A 22,723-nucleotide genomic window follows, 5' to 3' on the forward strand; every position below is an offset into this window, starting at 1 on the left:
ATATGGGCCTACGTTGCATAGTTCAGATCCAAAATTTGCTCCAACTTCAGTGGCATCTAGATCTATGATTTTGGAACTTCAAGCCTACCTTTACTTCCAGTGAATACGAGCAGGCATTTAGTTACCTGTAAACTGCCTGTTCCCACGTCACCTATAGACAAATTATAATTCTAAAACAGTAAGACATGGATTCTGGGTGGACAACTAGCTAAGCCTTTAGATCGTCTTTTAAAAATAACAAAGCATATGGGCTGGAAGAAATCTTTCTGTTGATACTGTTTTCTGACAGAAGAATGAGTTGCTCATTAAACAAAATATTTGTCACAAAGTATCTGCTTTCTCCTGGAAAATTTAGCCTTTCCAGGAAACTAAAAATCCTCAAATGAATAAGATGGTTTTTTTTTTTATTTATTATAGTTATTTTGGGATTCTATACATGAAAACTTTTCATTTTCCATTAGCATATTTTCAATTTTCATCAAAATCAATTTTCCATGGTTGGGTGGGGAGAACAATTTTCCAAATGGCTATAAGTAGGAATTAAAGAGAGCCTCTAATTACCAACCTGTTGACATGAATACATCTGTGACTCAGAGCAATCTCAGTCTCCCCTATCATTGCTCGGTATTTTGGCAGACTCTTTGGGGACTTTTTCCTGCACAGTAGGAGGAATAGGAAATAACTGTTGCATTCAAAAACTGGAGCTGGAATTACTATAAATTACTTTCAGGCTTCCTTTAGGAAGATGCTCTGACAGGAAACTCCCTTTTCAGGCTCACCTATTGCTGGGTGTGGCTCCATCTCTAAAAGTCCCATAGACCAGTTCTGAATTAGAGGATACATGTTTCTTTTTATGAGCTCACAGATGGGCTTTGATTTCATAGCCATTATGAATTAATGCAACTGCTTTTGAGTATGGAGCTAGTGAAATATTTTTGTCCCTTCTAGGTGACAAATGGACGTGGCAAGCAGGAACTTTGTTCCAGTAACAGGAGTTATGTTTCAGTAGCGTAATAAAATTTACTTAGGACAAACCCCTTAAAGGGGCAGATTGTACCCATGTTTCCCTAAAAAACAAGCAGTCCTGTAGCACCATAAAGACTAATAATTTGATTTATTAGTTATAAATAGCCTTCAAGATGCTACAGGACTGACTGCTTGCTTGCTTGCTTGTGAAGCTAAAGACTAACATGGATACCCCTTAATTTACTCTTTCTACAGGTCCTATTATGATAGATGACTCTCCCCCCAGCTGGTTTTTTCCCTTCTTCTTCTTCCTCCCTTCCCCCTGCTACATATATGCCCTGTATTATCATTTTTGTTCCAAATCTGATGAAGCAGGGCTTACCAACGAAAGCTCATTACCTAATAAATAAAATTGTTAGTCTTTAAGGTGCTACAGAACTGCTTGCTCTGTTTTATGGCTATCCCCTGAGACTACATTTCCCTGATTACTTTCTGTACTTTTGTCCTCTGCACAGATTCTGCTGGCTTTATCTCTCTGACCTATTACTTTTTATAAATTCACATTGTATACTGGATGACCAAGTTACTTAAATCATCTCATGTCCATCTAACCTGCACCTCTATACGGAATAAACAGCCAACTCTGTCAGGCGCCAGGGCAGCTGAGAGGTGTTCAGCAAGTTTGGTTACTGAGCAACCCCTAGTGACTGGCAGCAAACGTTACTGCCTCCAGCTTTTTACCTTTACAGCAGAACAGGAAATAGAAGCCAAGCTTGCTGGAGAGAAGGAATGGTGGATTACATACGTTAAGGAAGAGCTATACTGGGAATAGCTCCAAATCATCCTAGAATTACACAGACAGGTTATGGAATGAGTGACTGCCTCAGGGAGGTGAGGGTCCCCTTCTTAAGCACCTTACCTGGCATATTAGACAATGGACAGTCCTTTGTTGACCACTCCCATAAAAGAGAAAACAGGAATGTTATCTTTTTATTTGAAGCCAGATAGTGGCTATAAACCATAAACTAGGAAATGTTTGGTGTTTGTTCCCTCCCCACACGTTAGAAGTGCTCGTTAATAACATTTAACATATCACTGAAGGGGGGTTATTTTTGTCATTCATCAAATTCCTCACTGCATTTCAGTTGTTAGGCTACGTGAATTTAGCATGGAGAAAAACCCAAAAGCTGTATCTTAGCTAATAAACAGGGAAAAAATTATCTGCTTTGGCAGTATGCTGAGAATCAATTATTTTTTTTCTTTCACTGAAGCAGTAACTTTAAAAAAAATACTTTCACCAGTTTCAGGAAAGGGTGGTTAGAGTCAGGGGTTTCCTGAGCCTTTTCAGAACACGGTTTTAACGTAGCAATGTGTTTAGAAGAGCCCCTAGAGAGTCTTGTTTTGGAACATACTGACGCCTACACATTATCTTTGTTACATTTTGCAGTGTTGTGTGAAATTTATTTTTAATCTTTATCAAAACATGGCCCTGTTTATCTTAAATTCAGAAAAGGTTTAATAATTTAAAACAAAATAACTTTCTAAATAATTAAATTTACAATGAATACTGAAACATAAAAGTCTAAAGCAAGTTAACAAGAAAGGCCCTCTTAAGGATCAAAGAAAAAAGTGTTTATTTGATAAGACAAAAAGTACTTTCACTTTAGCAGGTTCTAACTGGCTGTTGACTCGGACTTGTGAAAGAGAGTTGTTTCCCCAATAGAATAAAGGGTTTTTCCTATAGAGATTCATGTACTGGAACATACTGCTCACTGGCATTACAAAAGCATTGTCTTTTTCAAGGGGGGTGTTCATTATTGAAAGCAGAGACTTTTTTGATACAAGAGAGAGGTTTTTAGCAAGTATTTTTCTGTGTTCCTTTTGCTATTATTAAATGGGACCCAAAGAGTATTCAAATAGTGTGCCTGCCACACTCCCTACGATGCATAGAAAAAAGCCTGAAAAGGAAAGAGGTGAAAATAACAATGGTATGGTGCCATTTAAGTTAACGGCGCTATTATGAAGTAATTACTGGCCCAAGTCAAGGGTCTGTCCCAGTGCTTTTCAGTTTATTTTGTACATCAGTAGTTCAGGGCTTGTCTACCTTAGAAGAGCCTATTGTGACTTGTGAGGTTACTGTATTTTTAAATTAAATCTGAAAAGCATTTCTGTAACCGTTGTACTGTTTGCACCGAATCCTGTGCTAAGTGGGCCAAGTGAGGTGTCTAATGAAGGCTGGTGATTCACCGAATCTGTTTATGCTACTTGTGTATCTGTGCCATGTTTGTACGTCTGTTTCCCCATGGGAGAAGAAGGAACACTGAGGTTCAGTGTTTCCCCCCAGGTCAGAATAACTCTTCTGGGGACCCAGGGTTAGAAGATTTTGTCATCGTCCCCAGCCTCTGGAATGGGACCAAAAATGAGGGGTTCTGCGTATGGGAGGTGACTGCTGGTGAGTAGGCTGGGGCTGGGTGGGTGGTAGGGTGCAGGAGCAGAGTAGGGGGCAATGCCTGGGTGGGAGGTGGGGAGTAGACTAAGGGTGGGTGTTCAGGATCTGAGTAAGACGTAGGGTGAAGGAGTGCATGTCCGGGAGGGACATAGGAGGCAGGAGGGGAAGGCAAGGGGTGGGGTTAGGGGGTCTGGGTGGGAGGTAGTGGGCATGCAGGGTCTGAGTGGGAGGTGGGGTGCAAGAGTGGGCTGAGGCTGGGGATTTAGAATCTGGGCAAGAGGCAGGGTGCAGGAACAGGCTGAGGGTGCAGGGTCTGCATGGTAGAGAAAGTGCAGGAATGGGCTGCGGTGTGGTGGGGGGCAGGGCAGGAGGTGTGTGCATGTGAGAGCACTTACCTGATGCAATTCCCTAAGGGTACATGCGGCCCCACACCCCATCCCATTCCCAGGTACTGCCCCCATCTGCTCACCCGGCCACAATTCCAACCAATGGGAGCAGCAGAAGAAAAGCCTCCAGATGAGCGGTGCCCTGGGCTGCCATTCCTCCAGCCAGGATGATGGGGAAGGGCAGGTTGAAGAGCTGCTTCTTCCCATGGCAGGCAGAGCTCACAGGCCAGGTCCTGCCCTGGCTTACCTTGATCCATCCCACGAGGCTCAGGACTTCCCCTCCCCCCCAGTGGGGAGTCAGCAAAGCTACTTCAGCCACATGGGGTGGCAGAAAATGGAGATCCACCTTGGGCTCCCCAATGTGGAGAGGAGAGAGCCCTGAGTCTCATGACCTGGATCTTTCCTATACTGTATATTGTCTGCCTTGAGACGTCTTAACTAACTCCTCTGCCACGCATGGCCCAGGTGTACCACCACATAAGCTTAGAACAAAAACAATCCAGTCCAGTTTGTCTCTCTCTTTCCACGTTATTTTTCAGTCTGCCAAGAAACAGCAATTAAAACTTTCCAGAGGCAAGAAGTAGTAGTTAGGCCAGGCAGACTAGGGACATTAATTCATTTTTATGAGACTGAAAGGCTATGTGTACCATGCTTGTGATGAGATATAATTGTAACATTCTTAAATGAGAAATGTAGTGTTTTAAAAAAAACCATCGATTTTGTTACCCTCCCTGGACAGTGGGGCTGCTAGCCCAAGGCACCCAGAGACAGCAAAGGGGAAGCAGTCAATATTCCTTCTAATCTTGTCCTTCCATATGCTGAATAAATTTTATGTGCACTGAAGCATATACAAATGTTCACTAGCAGTAGAAACAAAAAAACTTAGCTATGGACATTCTGATAATCAGCTGGGCAGTATTTGAATCTCTCCTGAGTGACCGTCCACATGTACAACTAACAGGGAACACTGCATGCAGTGCTGGAGTCTGTCTTGCTTTCATCCTTCCCAACAGCTCCCTCCCCCACCCCCAGGTAGGAAAAGGATGAACTCTTTTCTTACTCTCTCCCCGCCCTCTCACCCCACCCTCACCTCCGGAAGGGGACAAGCAATCTTCTCTCACACATACATTCACTGCCACCCAGGGGTGCAAGCTTGAAAACTCATGCCAGCATTGAATAGTGAGCTCAGCTGTCGTTGAAACCTGGCCTGGAGCCATCAGCTGCTGAATCTGGAGCCCAAACAATACTTTGTTCAGTAGTAACAGAGAGATAGCCGTGCTAATCTATATACTATCAAAACAAAACAAAACAAAAAAACAGTCAAGTTATGAACATTTCACTTACACTCAACTACCATTCCCAAGGTATCTGTATTTCTGAAGTTCACACTGAGATCCCAAAGAAATTTTTCAGCAAAATCAGGTAGACAAAACTTGACATTCTTGATATCTTCTTTTTTAAAAGCAGGGTGGAGCCGAAACAAAACCATTCAACCAACATTTCAGGCCTTTATGTACAGAAGTGAAAACTGACAAATTTTTACTCTTAAAAAAATAATTTAAATATTGCTTTTAAAAGCAATATGCTAAATTCAGCTCCACTCTTACTCCACTAAAGCTACTAGAGTCACATTAGCTTTGTATTTATCACACAGCATCTGAGGTAATAAGCTTCCATCATCCAGCCTGGCTTCTTGTGCCTGATCCCAAAGACTGAGAGTTCTGTCAGTTGCACGTGTTGGAACTCCCAATGACTTCAAATGGAGCTGCATTTATGCAGCTCCAGTGATAATTAGATCCTTGCCACAGAAATGGAAGAGAAATCACAATTGCCTAACGTTATAATTTTTTCAGGAGCAAAGAGGAGGAGAAGATAGGTTGGGAGAAAAAACAAGAAGTCCTGTGGCACTTTTATAGACTACCAAATTTATTGCAGCATAAGCTTTTATGGGCAAAGGCCCACTTCGTCAGATGTACTTCATCATGCATCTGATGAAGTGGGTCTTTGCCCATAAAAGCTATACTCCAATAAGTGTTTGTGTATAAGGTGCCACAGGGCTTCTTGTCGTTTTTGTGGAAGCAGACTAATATGGCTACCCCTCTGATACTTGTCATTATGAGAAAAGCAATTGTTCAAATTCAAACTTGCGTAACTTGATGTGAAAAATATCTGTGATTTATGTTTATGTCTGGAAGTTTCCCCTAGTGTGAAAATCTGCCTCTAAAGGAAAAGAAGACATTGCTTTCAATGTACATTCTTTTATGTTATACAGCCTAAACTATGCATTGCAATGATGTCAATAATATACATGGAGAGATGGTATCCTGTTTGCATCCTGTAAGGACGACTTTGAAAGCTAGTTGTTTCATCCTGACAGTGACATCCTGATCAACAAACTCAAAGAGTCAATAAATAAATACATCCAGTGAAAAAACTAGTCTCTGTAAGTTCAACAGGAACTTGATTTATTTTTGTATTCACATCTTGTCTATGATAATGCCTCAACACCTGCATATGTGAATGCTATTTAAACTTACAAGGTGGCACTTGCTTTCCATAATTAAAAAATAGAGACTGTCCTACACGCTCATCCTTTTGAATTCTGTGATTCAAGCAGAAGTCTTACTGATACAAGTGCAGAAAAGGTTAACTTTGATTTTGTAGAATCTTCTGAATGGTGATCTACTGCTAATGGAAAACTGAGACGCATTGGCTACATCTACACTGCAGTCCACTTTCAGAAGCAGAATGCACATGAGCAATATCAGAAATATAAATGAGGCACTGATTTATATATCTCATGCCTCATTTGCATATTCTCACGTGATCTCGCTTCCAGAAGAGCCTTTTCCAAAAGCAAAAACGGACATGTAGACGGGGTTCCTTTGAAAACAAACCCCATTTTCCAAAGAACCCACCTTCCAATTTTGTGTCCGGAAGAAGGGTTCTTTCGAAAACAGTGTTTGTTTTTGAAGGAACCCTGTCTACACAGCTGTTTTTGCTTCCTGAAAAGGGTCTTCTGGAAGTGAGATCACGCGAGAATGTTCAAAGGAAGCCCAAGATATATAAATCCACATCTCATCTGCATTTCCAATGTAGATGTAGCCATTGACTGGTTTGAGTCTCCCAGTAATGAAGGCTGTAACAAAGTCTTTATATTTGTGTACTATACAGCAAGAAAAAATGTTTCCAACATCAAATTGATTTTGCACATACAGCTAACCTCCTCCAAGCTACACTCTATGCACATAAAGTTTCACACATGAAGTTTGTGGCAAAAGAGCAGTTTTTAACAAAATTTGAGTTGAAGTGGGCCAATTTTGATCTAGCTAGGTATTGGATAATCATGTCTGGAGGCGTGGAGGAACAAATGAATGCACACTTCATTAACCTTCCACAGACCTGATGGATTTCAGAAACTGTTCACAGGAGGTAAAAATAAGCCTGAGACAGATGTCTATAGATCATCATGAACAATAAATCATTTATTGGCAGTCACTCAACAATGAGTAAGATGTCTTCATGTCACCCTCCTGTTTGTAAGTCCATTGATGGCTTATCAGCCCAATTCTGGAGCTGCAGGTCTTATCATAGAAGAGGCAGGTGTTGGGTGTTCTTTGAGGGTGAGGAGGCAGTTTTTGCCACTCTTAATAACAAGATTGCTGACGATATTACAAGTCTTTGGTCAGATTAGAGGTACCCCAAGGTCTCTTGCTTGGCTAGTACTTCTCACCCCTTCCCTAATAGAAATGTGGAGCTGGAAGGGACATTACAAGTCACAAAAATATAGCCCAAAGCATTAATGAGACCACTAAAATACCTGGCTGAGATGGTCTAGGTTTTGCCAACCTACTCCCATAAACCTCTAACAACAGGGATTTTATAATACCCCATTAGAAACCTATTCCAGAGCCAGACTACCACATTTAAAAACTTTTACTAATATGTAACATAAGTCTCCATTGCTGCTGATTCCATTACTTCGCCTATTTTCAGTGGCCATGGACATCTGGTAATCCCTGACCACATAATAACAGCTCTTAATTGAAGTTTGCAGGGGACTGGACTCAATGACCTCTGGAATCCCTTCCAGTTCTATTTTACATATGTGGGGGAGAGGGGGGTGAAAAGGTCCACCCACCCCAGACTTATTTTCTCAAGATGAAGCAGGTTGTTTCCTTTGAATATTTTCTCCTAAACCAGGTTTCTATAATTTCTCACCCTCCTCTGGAGAGGAGCTGCAGACCTCTAAAAGGAGGTGTGTGTAAGGTCCACCAAAGCCCAGACCCTTCCCTGAGGCACCACCTGTGGGCCTAGCCCCACAGTACTCATTGCACCCTAAGCCCTGCCCTTGCCTTACCACCCATAAAAGGCAGGATGGCCAGGGTCCCCTCCTCACCTCCTGCTTTAGGGGGACAGAACAGTGGTTTGAGCATTTACCTACTAAATTGAGGGTCGGGAGCTCAATCCTTGAGGAGGCGAAGCGGTTTGGAGCAAACTCTACGAGGGACGGGGCCTGGCCCTGGCCGAGGGACTCGATTCAGTGACCTCCTGAGGTCTCCAAATTTCTTTTTCTGGACACGCCCCATTTGCCCCTCCCGCTCCAGAGGCGGGTGCTAGACCCGGAGCCCTGTCCCTGCTGAGGGCGCAGCCCCGGGGCAGGCTGTGCACTGACGCGCCCAGAGCGGGAGGCGCACCGCGGCTGACTCTTCCGCCCCTAGGGATCCCCGCCAGCCCCCGCGCGCGGTACAGGGCGGAGCCAACGGCCGCCCGTCGGCTCACGCGGCCCGCACCCCGGGAGCCGGCCGCTAACCCTCGGGCAGCGGCCTGGTCTGGCCGGGGACCGGGACAAGCCGCATAAGGACCGCCCCCTCCCCGCCCGCAGCTCCGCCTACTGTCACGTGGTTTCCTGGCAGCGGAAATGAGGTCATAGCGCAAGCGGAAGCAGTAGCGACTTGTGTTTGACGGGGACGAGATGGTGAGGCCGGGGCGCCGGGTTCTGGGGGTTTTGCCGGGAGGGGAGGCGGCCGCGCCTCGTGGGCCCTGCGCGCCGCCGCTCCCCGCGCCCGGGAGGAGTGGCGGGGCTGTGCTGAGTCACGGAGCGGCCTGGCCCTGCGGCTCCGTGTCTAGGAGCAGCGGGCGGGGGATGAATCAGCAGCACGAATCGCCCCAATCCTCCGCAGCTCGTTCCCGGCCGGGGCCCCGCCTGGTTCGCCCCCAGCGCTGCGGCAGCTGTGGCACCGGCTGTCCCGCCCGCGGCTTGTGTGGTCAGAGACTGAAGGGTGGGAGTGTGTCAGATTATCCCTCCACCCACTGCCGCTGGGTCGTTTCCAGCTGCGCGCGGCTAACTCCCGCCCCCGGGACACGAGCGTGGCCGCATGTCATTAGCGGGTGTTTTCTTAGGGGCGGGGGGAGGGTTAAATCTTCTGGGTTCTCAGCTTCTAGGGCGCATTTGAAGGTGTCTTGTGGCTTGTGTCTGCAGCTGCGCGGTTGGATAATTACCCCCAAAAGGAAAGCTGAGATCTTTGCAGGTTCATTAGACTCTAGGAGTTGGGGCTTTAAGCGTAGCAGCCGATATTACAAGATGTCTGGTGAGAGTTGGCAATGCTGCCTCTATTTCTTTCCCTGGACATTACGGAGATTAGTGTTTAGATATCTGAGCCTGCCATTTGTACACGGTCATGCACGTGGGGACTAACAAAAAGAATTTTTGCTATAAATTGGGAGTGGCAGAAGAAAAAGATGGTTATATCCATGAATCACAGGATGACTGTGAGCTGCATGCACAACATGGCTCTGAAAAAAGACTTGCACGGTCCTAGGATGTATCATGCAAGTTTTTTCTAGTAGAAGTAGGGAAGTGTTGTTATTATTGTACAAGGGCACAGTTGAGTCCTCAGCTGGAATATTGTGTGCAATTCCCCCCCACCAGCACCCACCGTCCTCTTTAAGAAAAATGAATTCAAACTGGAACAAGTTCATAGAATGGTTACTAGGATGATCAAAGGCTGGAGAACCTGCCTTACAGGAGAAGACTTAAGGATTTTGGCTTGTTCAGCCTAACAAAATGAAGGCTGAGGAGAGGTCTAAATTTCCTCTAAGCTACACATCTGCACAGCAGGCTATCAAGTGCTGTGGAGACCCAAGGGTCTGAAGGGAAGAGAGGCAGGGGCTGTGGATAGGGACCAAGTTGCTATGTACAAGGCTGTGGCTGGCATGAGGCACCTCACCCAGTGGGCCATGGGACTTTCATGTAAGGGGGAAGGGGTTGAAAGGAGCTCTCTTTCACGTTTCAGCCCTTGGACAGCCTGTACTCTAAGTCCCTCAGCATCAGCAAGCCTTGCCCAACCCTCTGCCTTATCCTTGAATCCCCTCCTGCACCCCAAATCTCTCTTCCTTAGCCCCAATCCGGAGCTCTCAGAGTGTCTGAGGAGTGAAGTTCTGGAACAGTCTTCCAGAGGAAGTAGTGTGGATGAATAATCTAACTTGATTTAAGTCTGCTTGTGAAAGGGATGGTGTATGAGATTGCCCACAGTGATGTATGGCCTAGCTGTGTGGTGATTGTTACCAAATGTTTCTAGTGGCTTGAGGTGGTACACTAGAATGAGAGAGCTTGGAGTATTACAGTGAATTGTCCCCAGTTTCTGCCTGCTGGGTCTTGCTCACGTGTTCAGGGGCAAACAGATCGCCTTATTTGGGGTCAGAAGGAAATTTTCCCTAGGGTCAGATGGGCAGAGACCCTGGGGGTAGGGGTTTCACCTTCTCTCAACCATGGCTCACTTGCTGGTCTTTAAAACCAAAGTAAAAGTAGGATTCTCTGTAACTTGAATTCTTTAAATCGAGATCTGAAGATGTCAGTAATTCAGCCAGAGGTTATGGGCCTATTATAGAACTGAGTGGATAAGGTTCTGTGCCCTGCAGTGTGCAGGAGGCTGGACTTGCTCAGTGTTTCTCAATCATTTGTGTTGATGGGCCTCTTTGTACATTGATAAAAGGGGGGCCCTCTCCCCCCTGAAAAAACTGACCCTTTACCTTATGCTCAGGCTTTGGCACTGGGCAGTGGGGGTGAAGTCAAAGTCTGAGCCCCACCACCTAGGTCTGAAGTATGTAACTTCTCAAGGGTCTTGTGATTGCCCTGCTTGTGATCCCCTTAAATTTGTCCTACAATCCTCTTGTAAGTTGTGACCTCTAAGTTAAGAAACACTGGACTGGATGGTTCTTTCTGGCCTTAGGGTATAAGTCTAGGAAACATGAGCAGTAGTTGATGTGTTTCACTCTTGCGAAAATATTCCTGGCTCTTCAGCCTTTACTTTATTTCATCCTATTGCTTTCTAGTCTTTCCCTCTTATGTAATAGCTTTTTCTCCTGTACTTTTTTATTCCACATACATGTGTGAGGATAGTTCAAGTAAATTGCTTTGTGCTCCACACTATACCTTCACACAGAAGGAAACACTCTCTCCAAGAGCTTACTCTTTAAATAGGAAGGCGAAACTGAGGCAGAGAGGTGATGTGGCTTGTCCAAGGACTCAGTAGCTGAATGGCAGAGCCCAGATCTTCTCAGTGCCAGTCCAGTTCTTTTGATTGCTAGATGGTGCTGCATTTATTTAACCATTTTATGTCACCTTAAAAGTCAGTGCCTTTGGTTCCTCCCCCCAGTAAATAATAATTTTGTGAAGGTAAACCTTGTTTTTTTTTGTTTCAGAATTCCAGAGGATTTGGATCTCAGCTGAAGGATAGCATCCCAATTGCTGAATTTTCAGCTGGTGGAGCATTTGGAGGTCATGATATTCTACGCAGAGGGTATGTCTTGTCTGCCTGCAAATATTGTGTACTGTAGCCCAATTTCAGAAGGGTAACCGTGTTAGTTTGTATCTGCAGAAACAATGAGATGTCCTCTGGTATATTATAGACTAACAGATAGTTTTGCGCATAGGCTTTCATGGGCAAAGACCTGCTTTGTCAGATACTTCTGATGAAATGGTCTTTCCCATGAAAGCTTATGCTCAAAAATATCTGTTAGTCTATAAGGTGCCACAGGACTTCTCGTTGTTTTTGTAGTCAAATTGGAATCCTGAAATATTTAGGAAGAAAAGTTGTGCATTATGAACCTGTTTTAAAACATGTAGTTCTTGATGTACTCTGTATGAAAAGATATGTCTAGTCCAGTTGTTAACTTATTTACCAGCGAGAGCTGCATGTGCAGCACTCTGTGGTATGTGGTCCACATCCACACAATATTTATACCAGCTGCAAATCGACATGGGCCATGTACAGACTGGGCTATGGGTTGAGTACCATTGGTCTAGATGCTGGGGTCCCTAAACCACACCTATCTGAAGGGTCAGGGTTTAAGCCCTATTGTTTTGCAGCTTAGATATAGGTGCCCTGGACTTGTGCTCTAGGAGTCTGCCAAAAGTATCCCACAGAGTGACTTTTGTCCTTAATGCAGTGTACCACATGAACCCCAGATTAGGATCTAGGTGTCAGCAGTTCCTAACCAAGGATTACAAATAAACAGAGATGCCTGAACCTACGGTTAACAAGTTTTTCTAATCTTGGGTTTACACTGTAATGTAGACTCGCTTAAAGTCTGTTTTCCAGCATGGCTAGCCAGACTTCTAGCTCTGTGAAGAGTCCTGACCAGAAAGCTGTCTTCTCAGCTGAAGTTTTAGTGCTTTGCATACTATAAGGTGGGTTCATGACTGGCTGGGTAACGGCTCTTGGATTGCATGGATTACAGTTGGATTACAATGGATTACAGTTACGCTAGAAGGGCATAACAAGTGGTATTCCACGGGGATCTGTTTTGGGACCAGTTCTATTCAATATCTTCATCAGTGATTTAGATATTGGCATAGAGAGTAAGCTTATTAAGTTCCCAAATGATACCAAGCTGGGAGGCGTTGCAACTGCTTTGAAGGATAGGCTCATAATTCAAAATGATCTGGACAAACTGGAGAAATGGTCTGAGGTAAGCGAGATGAAGTCTAATAAGGACAAATGCAAAGTGCTCCACTTAAGAAGAGACAATCAGCTTCATACATATAGAATGGGAAGCGACTGTCTAGGAAGGAGTACTGCGGAAAAGGACTTAGGGGTCATAGCGGACAACAAGCTAAATACGAGTCAACAGTGTGATGCTGTTGCCAAAAAAGCAAGCATGATTCTGGGGTGTATTAACAGGAGTGTTGTGAGCAAGACACAAGAAGCCATTCTTCCACTCTACTCAGCGCTGACTAGACCTCAGTTGGAGTATTGTGTCTGGTTCTGGGCACCACGTTTCAAGAAAGATGTGGAGAAATTGGAAAAGGTCCAGAGAAGAGGAACAAGAATAATTAAAGGTCTCAAGAACATGAGCTGTGAGGGAAGACTAAAAGAACTGGGCTTGTTTAGTTTAGAAAAGAGAAGATTTAGAAGGGACGTGATAGTGGTTTTCAAGTACCTCAAAGAGGGTTACAAGGAGGAGAGAGGAAAAATTGTTCTCCTTGGCCTCTGAGGATAGGACAAGGAGCAATGGGCTTAAACTGCAGCAAGGGGGGTTTAGATTAGACATTAGGAAAAAGTTCCTTACTGTCAGGGTGGTTGAACACTGGAATAAATTACTTAGGGAGGTTATGGAATCTCCATTGCTGGAGATATTTAAGAGCAGGTTAGATAGATGGTGTTTGGCCTTGCCAAGAGGACAGGGAACTGGACTCAATGACCTCTTGAGGCCCCTTCCAGTTCTAGTGTTGTATGACTCTGTAGCCTTTATAGTTCAGTAAACTTTTGAAATGCCTTCTTCTGATGTGTATCCCTAGATAAATTGCCTTTTCCCTTGTGGGTGGTATGCTGACTGCTGTAAACTCTGTGGTCTTGTCTGGTGACTTTGACAATGCAAATACTCGCTTCCTGTAGTTTCTCATACAAATGAATTTGAATTGAATTTGACCGCACCTTGCCCTTTTCCATTATTTGGGACAGCCCATTTAAACCAGACATGTCAATGGGATTTCATGAGCACCCCTCAGTCAAATGTTTTGAGCTGCGCTCTTCATGGCTTGATCATACATACGTCACACAAGAATGTTGATGAATGAGTGATTAGTTTTTCAATGACATACTACAGTACACCTTCTAGATACAGATTATAATGATAGTGAGCTGGCATACAGATAGTTGGTTAGGGCAGCTGATACCAGGCAGACCCTCGTCCTTTGGCACAGATGCTCTTAGGATCACACATTTAGATTGTCCATAAGCGAACAAATAATAGCAAGGAGCATTCAAGTTAAACTTGTTTTTTTTGAGCTGGAGGAAAATTATGACTGGTTTTATGTTAAGCTTGAAAGTGAAGCAGAAAGACTGAAATCCTTGGACAGGTGTCTCCTTGCTCTGAATGAGCAGTAATTGTGATGTCTTGATGTTTGTTTCTGGAATTGGTGTCAGACCGAATTAAATTTTCGTTCTTATGTGACTTTTTAAATAAACTTTTGTTTTAATTTTTAGCTTTTCAAGTGTGAAAAATGAACTTTTGCCGAGCCATCCTTTGGAACTGTCAGAAAAAAACGTAAGTGCAGTGCTCATTTTGATAACTTCTTCATGCTTTCTGACCGTCAGCTAGTTACAAGTTTAATTCAGAGCCAATGTGAATGTTAACTTTTTAAAAAATACAATTTCAATGCATCTCAGTCAGTGGTGAATAGGATCCTAATATTAATGGACTAAATGGTGGTATTGCTTTGGTATGAGAATATGCGGAGAGTTGGGAAGTTGGTTTAGAAAGAGTAGAGGTATGAGACAAGGAGATCGGATATCACCAAGTATCTTCATCATGCATCTAAAGTGAGTGATGGACAAGATGAAGGAAGAGGTAAAAGGGATATCTATGCATGGGATAAGAATTAACAACTTGAGGTTTGCGGATGATGTAGTTATCATTGAAGAAGATGCTAGCAAAAATGGTGCAGGTGCTAAGCAAGGAAGGGAAGCGGTGCAGACTGATTATGAACATTGATTAAACAAAAACAATGGTATTTGGAGATAAAGGAAATAGGAAGGAAGATCAGTGGTGGGGGATTGAACTAGAGAAAGTACAGAAGTTCACGAATCTGGGGAGCAACATAACATGATTTAGACTGTGAGAAGGAAATAGCTACTAGAATAGCAAAAGCAAGAGTGAGTTTGAAGGCAATGGATGAGATCTGGAAAAGCAAAACAGTTAGCTTAGGAATGAAGCTGAGCATCGTGAAAACGTGTGTATTCAGCAGCATATTGTACAGATGTGAGACGTGGGTGATAACGAAAGATTCAAAGAGAAGAATATTGGCATTCAAGAGGAGTTGTTTATACAAAGATCCTGAGGATAGGATGGATGCAGAAGGTCACCAACACAGAATTATATAGAAAGATACAGATGAAAGAGAACCTACTGCAGAAGCAACGAGAGGTCCTGTGGCGCCTTATAGACTAACAAATGTATGAGCATAAGCTTTTGTGGGGAAAGACCCACTTTGTCAGATGCAGGTAGTGGAAATTTGCAAAGGCAGGTATAAATAGGAAGACCAGAGCAGGGCTGGAGATAACAAGGTTAACTCAGTCAGGGAGGGTGAGGCCTACTACCAGCAGTTGATCTGGAGGTGTGAACACCAAGAGAGGAGAAACTGCTTTTGTATTTAGCCATCCATTCACAGTCTTTGTTTAATCCTGAGCTCAGGGTGTCAGATTTGCAGACGAAACGCAGCTCAGCAGTTTCTCTTTGGAGTCTGGTTTTAAAATATTGTTGTTGTAGGGTAGCTACTTTTAAATCTGTTACTGTGTGTCCTGGGAGATTGAAGTGCATGGCTAAGTGTCTGCACTTGATATGTCATAAGCCCTGCTTTCAAATAGCAAAAGGCTGATGTGGTAATCTAAAGGGGTGAAGATGGGGAATGTGGGAGGAAGTGCAGCTTTCCTATCGGCTTAGGCTGATAATTACAGACACTGACTCGACCAGGGGTGCGCAACCGAAATAGTGAGAACCACCATTTTTTCAAATTTGCTTAGAAAATCAATATGTCGAGGTACAATGCATGTGAACATGACAGTCCTTAATAAATGGTCTAGCTGTACATTTTTGCACCCCTATTTTAAGAACAGTGCACACACAATGTTTTTGTACCAGTTACAAAGTTGTTACCCCCATCTCCAGGCTTTACCCACCTCACCACCCAAACCTGCCCCCAACCCCAAGTTTAACCCCTTCACCCCAAATCACACCCCCCCCCTTCCCCAGGACTTACCTGGTTTAGACACTCTGTGCACTGCCCACCTCCCCCAGCAGCTGAGGTATGAGGGGACAGCCTGAAGCCAGTGCCCAGCCTGCCCCCTCACAACCTAGGCAGACGGTGTGATCCAGGCAGCAGCTGTTGTGGGTGGCTGCTTCCGAGCCAGTGGTGGCAGCAGGGTAGGGGGGAGCGAACAGCCGGTGGAAGAGTGTCCACCTCTCTTCCCCCTTTGGCTGCAGCTGGAACAGAGCTGCCTGCTGCCTCTCTCTGGCTGCTGCCACTGTGTGCAGTGCCTGTAGCAGGCTGCAGTAGCCGGGCACTGCCAGCTGGGCAGGTGCGATCAGGGCAGCAGCTGGAGGAGAATGAGGTCCCCCCCACAAGGCTGGAAGTGGAGGGAAGAGGTGCTGGCTATGGCCCCGGGTGAGCCAGCTGCTTTCTTCTCCCCTCTCCCTGGCACGGCTAGGGGGTGTCCACCTGCTGTTGGGGTCCTGCTCTGCTCCTCCACTGCCAGCTCCCTTCCCCTTCCCAATATCTCATCTGCTGGCTTCCTGTTCCAGGGCTCCCTGCTGTCACCTCTTAAACAAAAACCCTGAATTCCATTTTAACTGTGGGCTTTGTTTACGTGGCGACAGCCTCAAGAGGAGTCAGTGGCAGCAGCACTTGGAGCTGTAAGTGGCTCAAGTTGCAGGTTCCGACCCCTGGGCTAGGCTGTTGGGGTTTTACATAGCGATGATATCCTACCCTGTAACTTCTGCTTGTTTGTGATAAATCTGTTCTTTGGAAACGTGAAGGTCTCTTACACCAGTACATTGTTCTGACAAGCATTGCAGGTGTAACTTCCAAGTAAGAACATTTTTGAAAAGTGGAGCAAAAACACTGTCTTCTGTCACTGAATATGGTGCTATCAGTAGCATCCTGGGCAAACCTGTAGCCAAGAAAGAAACCAATAAATATTGCAAATACATGAAAAATTATTTTTAGTTTATGGTTGAAAGAATCATTTAGCCAGTCAGAATATCTTTTGTTATCTGAAACCAGTACAGGCTGAACCTCTCTGTTTGGGGATCCTTGGGATCTGACTTGTGCTGAACAAGAGAATTTGCTTGACCACAGGAAGTCAGCATTGTTAAGCTGCATTATCAACACTTCTACAGCTTACTGGGCTCTTTGAAAACATTTAGGGATAAATTACAGCTAAATAACAGCACAACAGTGAAAGCCAGGACTGGTGGCTAGTAACAGATAGGTAGCCATGTGAGTCTGTATTCTAACAAAACAAAACAGCAGTCATGTAGCACTATAAAGACTAACAAAGTGATTTATTAGGTGATGAGCTTTTGTGGGACAGACCCACTTCTTCAGATCAATAGCATTTCCAGTACAGACTGATATCTGTATAGTACAGAGGTCCAAAAAAAAATTATGATTTAAAAAAACCTGATACTTCAAGTACATAGGACTGAAGAAGGGATGTGAGGGGTGGGGGATGTTAAGTGGCTTCATGTTCAAATTGAACACATTAGCACTTGATATGAAAAAAGACAGCAATTACTTCACGCATTACAAGGGCTGCTTCCCTTCCTTTGAAGTTGTAATTATCTCAGGCAAGACCTCCAGTCCTATGTGCTTGATTTGTCAGTTTTTACTGCAATTATTTTTGGGCCTCTGTACTATATAGATGTCAGTCTGTACTGGAAATGCGACTGATCTGATAAAGTGAGTCTGTCTCACGAAAGCTCATCACCTAATAAATCGTTTTGTTAGTCTTTAAAGTGCTACATGACTGCTATTTTATTTTGTTAGGACTGGTGGCTATAAACAAGCTTTATGGAACCATGGGAAACTTGGCCACCCCTATGATAGGTGGTCATCTGGCTAATTAAAATTGTGAAGGATTACAGATGTTGCTGGACTAAAGAAGTTCAGCCTGTACCTATTATGCATATGTTGTATTTGTTATTGGTTAGTGCCAGAGGATCCCATAAGGAGTCAAGAGGCAATGTTTGCTTTCCGAAGTGATTTAAAACATTGGAATTGGATACAAGATACTTAACAAAAAACATATCTGGTGAAATCCTATAAAATGATTTCATTATATTGGAGATAGGAAATCTTTGTGAAATACTGGTTTTTATTTTTTATTTTTTTTCCAATGATGGCAAAAATAGTTACTCTTCTTGTCAATTTATAAGGCCTGCCATGTATTCTTTTAGTTCGAGTTTCTTGCCTTTCCCCTACCTGGGCTACTAATATTTTAATAAAAACAAGAAGTCCTGTGGCACATTTATAAACTAACAGATTTTTTGCATCATCAGCTTTCATGGGCAAAGACCCACTTCATCAGATGCATGTGATGAATATAATACAATAATATATTTTAATGATTTATTGAAATTGCTTAGTGATACTTTAAAGTAATACACAACTATACCACTTGGTGGAGTCCAATATATTCTCTGTGTCAGAAATAACAAAGTGCAGTTTTAGTCTGTAGCAAGCAGCAATTTTCTTTCTGAGTTTCTTGAAACAAATGAGTTAATTGTTTTGCTCGTTTTCTTACACATAGAGGACTATAAAGCTAGCAACCTACTTACTGCTCCCCCCTCCCGAAGATTTACATGTTCATTGAAGTATAATTTTACAAATATATTTTCTGTAGTGGTAATGAAGAAGAGCTTTTTTTAAAAGAAATGTTTTGATAGTTTCAGCTAAACCAAGATAAAATGAATTTTTCAACGCTGAGAAATATTCAAGGACTCCATGCACCTCTGAAGCTGCAAATGGAATTCAAAGCTGCAAAGCAGGTAGGGCATTGTTACCTATTCTGGTGATTTGAATTGCCTTGTCTAAGTTAGACATACCTGTAAACTTACTTTTAAAAAACATTTATTTTAAAATACATTAGATAATAGTTGTTCATTTTCTATGTATTTTTCAAGCAAACTCAGCAGAACTGGCTTTATTGCTTACGATAAATCCTAATAGTGCTGCTTTGAAAGAAGTGATGTTGAAATTCTTGGCTATGGTTACACTACAGCAGTCTGTCAACAGAAGTCACTGTTGGAAGAGATTTCCCAACAAAACTTCTGTCAATAGAGTGCAGCCACACACAAGCCATTCACAAGAGTGCTTCACTCTGACAGAGCAGCTGGACTGTCCAGCTGCTCTTTCAACAAAACAGGCACCCAGAAGCACAGCAGACAGGGCTGCCTGTTGTCCTGGATGCCCGGCCTGTAAAGAGGAGGACAGCCCCCCTGCCAGAGCATCTGCACAGCTTTTTTTTTTTGTCAACAGGATGGCGCTTTTCCTCATTTGGGAGAGGCAGAAAATTGCTGGCAAAAGTGCTGACTTTTGTCATCACTGTTGACAAAAATGCATTTTGTGTGTGGATAGTCCACCAGTTTTGTCGACAAAACTGGAGTATTGCCAGCGAAACTTGCTAATGTAACTGTAGCCCTTAAGTCTTGTGTGGCAGTCTCATATCTTGCAGACCTTGGGAGGAAAGCCACAGAACTGAAGTAATATCCCTGATTTTTCTGCTGAACCCCCTTAGATTCACAGGAAGGGAGCAGTAAAGGAGTTTGGGGATTTGGGGTTAACAAAGGGACTAAGGAGAGAGCAGGAGAGCAAAACCCTAGGTGCATCCCCTCATCATTCCCCCCCCTTTTTTTTTTTTAAGGTGTCAAGTTCATTGTGAGCCAACATCCCACCCCCCAAAAGTATAAGTGGTTGATAGATTGAACCCACCACTGCCTTTTGAGTGTAAGCTTTTGTGTTGTGGATAATTACAAATCCAGTGCGCCCGTAAGCAAGAAACAGCTATGCTTTGAGATATATAAAGAAGTATTTTCATTAACTTAACATTTTTTTTTTTTAATGTCAAAAGCAGTTGTAAATACAAATATGCTGCCGGTGTCTGGTGGGCATTTTCTGAGCTGATTCTTTTCTTGCCATTTTAGTTTGTTACCTTACTGTGTTCTCTGTGACATACATCGTCTCTTCCTTTTTTTGCAGTCATATGTGGTGGTTTGATTGCTGATACAGAGCTGAGGTTTGGCGCAAGAACCAATTTCAAGCTTTGTTGTTTATTTGTATTATCAAATTGCCTAGGAATCCTACTAATGGATCAAGATCTCATTAAGGCTGCTTCCAGTGGAGATTGGAGAAACGTTTATAATCTAAACTTAATACACTTACAGAGATTTGGCAAAAGAGTTGGTCATATTTTCTACTGAAATTGAAATCTTTCTCAGGATGGTGCGTTCTGATGTTTTGATTCCATGCCTTGACTATAAGATAAGGTGCTAGGCAGTTCTTGGGGCAAATGTGTATAAGCTAAAATATCTCCACGTTGAGTCCATGTCATCGTTCTTTCATTCCTAAAAGAACAAATCACTTTGCCTCTCACTTTCAATTAGAATTTGGACTTCAGAAGCCTGCATTTCTTTGACTTTTTCCATGTTTTCATAGATCCAACGTCTTCCATTTCTGCATAGCTCAAATATAGCGCTGGACACACTGAAAGGAAATGATGAATGCATTGGTTTTGAGGACATTCTTAATGGTAAGTATATTTTCTTTTAAGGGTTTTATGAGCTGTCAGAACTTTCTTAGGACTATCAGGGAAAGGTGAGATGTGAGAACTGTCAAGTTCTCGCTGCATCCAAAAGTTAGGTTTTTAAAAATCTTGGGCTTTTTTAAATATAAGTTCAGAGGTTAGAAAAGGGATGTACAAGGGGGAAAAAAAATTAAATATAGTGAAGCTACTGGTTCTCCTGAGGTTCTCCTAAAATGTGAAGCAAATTTGTCTCCTGTATTTGAATGTATAATGTATCCCTTAGCCCAGATGTAACAGAACTTTTCACAGGGGGTCCCACTTTTCATCCCTGCAGTTAGCTGCCCCTCCAACCCCGTCTAGTGTAATCCAAAATGATGGAAATTGTGGTATGTTCATATGAAAAGAAATCCTTGTCATATGTAAGAAAATAAGTCTGTAGACTATAAAAACTTTATTAATCGGTGTATATACATGTAGATACACATACATGAAAACAGCAACATCAGTCAACATTTTTAATTACATGGATGATCCTGGAACCCAGGAGTTGATCATGCTTAGCCCCCACCTACGAAATTTCATGCCCCCCACTTTGCTCACCCCTGCCTTAGCCTTATCTTTTGTGGCTAAGTTACAGATTCTTGATAGTTCTGAAAGGGATATACCTCCGAGGGTCATTCTGCCCTCTAGATGGAGGGAGAACGGTCCTACCCATCTTGGCAAAGTACTGTATATTGCCCCCCCCATAATGCATTATCCTTACTCTAATGGCTTGTATGAAGTGGAGAATCCATCTGCACCCTTGTATAATCTTGCTCCTTGAAGTCCCTGTTTAAATGTATCCCAGCAGATACACTGTCTCAGTTGCACTCCAGTGTGGTTTCTGGGTGTTCAGTGCATTCTGGTTTATTTTTTAGTGTATTCTCAGTCTGTTTGTTTTGATATACTAAACTGGACCTTGATCATCACTTTGTAAAACTTTCTTTAGTCACAATCATGTTGATCTGCCATTTCAGCTTAACAACACACACAACTCTTTTTTCTATTTTGTACTTAATTTACTGTCCTTGGCCTTGTGTGATATGTACCTCTTTGGTGCCTGAACATTTTTAAACTGCAGTAATGATAGATTAGCTTTTTTTTTTCCTCCCCTTAGAAAGAAAACCATTGCCAGTTTTTTTCCCTCCCCCACTCTGATTGTTGCTTAGAACAGGTATTTACAGGGTTGATAGATTTGCAGCATATGCTGCAGAACTTTCTTCTGTAATCAAAGTGTGAACATTTCTATAAACAGGTAGGTGTAGAGGGAATATGGTCTGTCTGTCTTATGATAGTTTGTTCCAGACTGTTAACTTTTTGAATACTTTACTTTTTCTAGACCCATCACAGAGTGAAGTTATGGGAGAACCACATGTGATGGTGGAATACAAGTTTGGTTTATTGTAACATAAATGTAGTCCAAACCTGCTATTCATGACAACATTTCTTGTATGTATCTGTATACTATACTACAGGTAATATGTACAATATTAATATGACATTGACACAATGTTTTTGTTAATTTACCCACGGGAGATTTCTTGCCTTAGCTGATGAATAGGTACATGAAATGTTTTAAGTCTTATGATTTTGTTCTCTGCATACTGTCAATATAAATGTCCTATAACTGCATATTTTAAAACTGTACAAGAAGAAAACTCTTCATATATTCCTCAGGAGAACATCTGCTTAGGTTTTGAATATTATGCATATACTAGCAGCACAAAAATGGATATGCATTTTAAACTTGCTTACTGTAGATAAATGCAGGGAATGGATGTTCTTGCAAAAAACTTTTTCAATAAAAAAACAGGCATTTTCCACTGAATCACTTTTTGTTCTTGAACTCTTAAGCATCGAATAAAAATTTACTATAAATGCTTGGTTTCCAAAAGATATTTAATTATCACTCAAGTCCCTGGTCCCCAACTCAAGCAATGCCACTCTCTCTCCTTGCAGCCCCTTTAAAGAACCTCAGTAGCTTACTGGTGGAGAAGAACTGTGGCAAAATCATTTTTCTTCCCCCCAGCTAAGATGTCACAGATGCTCAGTTTCCTCTTCAGACAGAATTAAACACT

General features: G+C 42.9%; 1 protein-coding gene across 1 annotated transcript; it reads left to right on the forward strand.

Annotated features, from left to right (window-relative positions):
* The first annotated feature begins 8,677 nt into the window (after positions 1-8,677).
* POMP (proteasome maturation protein) lies at positions 8,678-22,473 on the forward strand. The gene is made up of 6 exons (XM_074985987.1): positions 8,678-8,779; positions 11,506-11,603; positions 14,292-14,352; positions 18,751-18,852; positions 20,519-20,612; positions 21,985-22,473. The coding sequence occupies exons 1-6, from the start codon at positions 8,777-8,779 to the stop codon at positions 22,050-22,052; spliced, it is 426 nt and encodes a 141-aa protein (XP_074842088.1). The 5' UTR covers positions 8,678-8,776; the 3' UTR covers positions 22,053-22,473.
* The last annotated feature ends 250 nt before the right edge of the window (positions 22,474-22,723 follow it).

This window comes from Carettochelys insculpta, chromosome 1, assembly GCF_033958435.1.
Source record: "Carettochelys insculpta isolate YL-2023 chromosome 1, ASM3395843v1, whole genome shotgun sequence".
NCBI classification, from domain to species: Eukaryota; Metazoa; Chordata; order Testudines; family Carettochelyidae; genus Carettochelys; species Carettochelys insculpta.

Coding starts and splice junctions, on each gene's coding strand:
- POMP (XM_074985987.1), top strand. Junction 14,353..18,750: donor TGGAACTGTCAGAAAAAAAC/GTAAGTGCAGTG, acceptor ATGTTTTGATAG/TTTCAGCTAAACCAAGATAA. Junction 20,613..21,984: donor TTTTGAGGACATTCTTAATG/GTAAGTATATTT, acceptor TACTTTTTCTAG/ACCCATCACAGAGTGAAGTT.